The sequence below is a fragment of the Sinocyclocheilus rhinocerous genome, unplaced genomic scaffold (assembly GCF_001515625.1).
Source record: "Sinocyclocheilus rhinocerous isolate Xijiao unplaced genomic scaffold, SAMN03320098_v1.1 scaffold675, whole genome shotgun sequence".
Classification (NCBI taxonomy): domain Eukaryota; kingdom Metazoa; phylum Chordata; class Actinopteri; order Cypriniformes; family Cyprinidae; genus Sinocyclocheilus; species Sinocyclocheilus rhinocerous.
In genome coordinates this window covers 413,821-415,448 of record NW_015629520.1, presented here as the reverse complement: position 1 = coordinate 415,448, position 1,628 = coordinate 413,821, and the positions used below count along the sequence as shown (strand labels likewise).

The 1,628-nt window shown below is 43.1% G+C and overlaps 1 protein-coding gene across 2 annotated transcripts in view; it reads left to right on the top strand.

Moving 5' to 3' along the window:
- Nucleotides 1-1,628, top strand: part of LOC107739075 (probable phospholipid-transporting ATPase IM) — a 42,545-nt gene that overhangs the window by 38,242 nt on the left and 2,675 nt on the right. For both annotated transcript variants that reach the window (XM_016551055.1, XM_016551054.1), the window contains exons 23-24: nucleotides 556-779; nucleotides 868-951. In XM_016551055.1, the coding sequence (XP_016406541.1) occupies nucleotides 556-779; nucleotides 868-951 (308 nt within the window). The remainder of the gene's footprint in view (nucleotides 1-555; nucleotides 780-867; nucleotides 952-1,628) is intronic.

Below are 1,628 nucleotides of genomic sequence, written 5' to 3'. Positions count from 1 at the left end.
AGCAGCTCTGGTGGACATTCCTGCAGTCAGTATGCCAATTGCACGCTCCCTCAAAACTTGGTTTTTTTTGTGCTGTGTGATAAAACTGCACATTTTGGAGTGGCCTTTTATTGTGGCCAGCCTAAGGCACACCTGTGCAATAATCATGCTGTCTAATCAGCATCTTGATATGCCACACCTGTGAGGTGGATGGATTATCTCGGCAAAGGAGAAGTGCTCACTAACACAGATTTAGACAGATTTGTGAACAATATTTGAGAGAAATAGGCCTTTTGTGTACGTAGAAAAAAAGTCTTAGATCTTTGAGTTCAGCTCATGAAAAATGGGGGCAAAAACAAAAGTGTTTTGTTCAATGTATCTATCTATCTATCTATCTATCTGACTGGTTCTTAATGCTCATTGTGGTCTGGTGCTTGTGATGTGTATGCCATACAGCTGAAGTATTCAATGTAGATGCACTGCTGATCTAATAGAGTGGTTGCTATGGAAATATGCTGGCCTTCTTGATCTGTAAGGATGTGTGTAATGTGTGTATACTGTCTCTGCTCTCCCCAGCGGCCCACATTGGCGTGGGCATCAGCGGACAGGAGGGGATGCAGGCGGTGTTGGCCTCTGACTATTCCTTCGCCCAGTTTCGCTATCTGCAGCGTCTCCTGCTCGTCCACGGCCGCTGGTCTTACTACCGCATGTGCAACTTCCTCTGCTACTTCTTTTACAAGAACTTCGCCTTCACGCTGGTTCATTTCTGGTATGGATTCCTCTGTGGATTCTCTGCCCAGGTGAAACTTTGTCTTATTTCAGACTGTGGATGGAATATGCATGTAATTTCAGTTTAAGATTGTGAATAATATGTTTTTGTCATTGTAGACGGTATATGACCAGTGGTTCATCACACTCTTCAACATTGTCTACACCTCACTTCCTGTTTTGGCCATGGGTCTGTTTGATCAGGTAAGCCCAGTCTAGGTGTCAATTAGGGATGGAACGATTACCGGTTTCACGATAAAATGCCCTGACGGTTAGTATTACCGTTTAAAATTTAATTATCATCAAAACCGTGTTTGATTATCGCGCTTTTGAAAACTCGCGGTAAATCCTGTCCAGCCAGCATCAGTCTGACGCAGAAGCAGCATGCAGTGTTGTTGTTGTTGTTGTTGTTTTTTTGCACGAGACGAAATGGCGGAAGGCAGTGACAGCGCTCGGGAGATTTTTCAGCCATCTAAGAGGACCAAATCGGTGGTCTGGTCGTATTTTGGCTTTTACAAGAGTCCTGAAGGCAATTTAATCGAGGACGGTCACCCTGTCTGCTGATCTTGCAAAAAGAAAGTCGCTGCAAAAGGGGGAAACGCATCAAATTTGCTCAGCCATCTTCGTGACCACCACCCACTGTATAGCGAATGCAAGGTAACTTTTACCTCAATACCAAAACTAACTGGGCAAATAATTGGACAAAAAATATTGATTAGAGATTAAATATTTCGTTATCTCACTTGTAATTAACGCAAAGCTTCCGCGAAGAAAAGTTCGCAGCAAGTGGCTTTGAGCCAAGACGAACGAACGTTCAAACTATAAGGTTGACATTTAAGGGATAATGTATTGTATATTCATACTTAACTTATTACACGGAT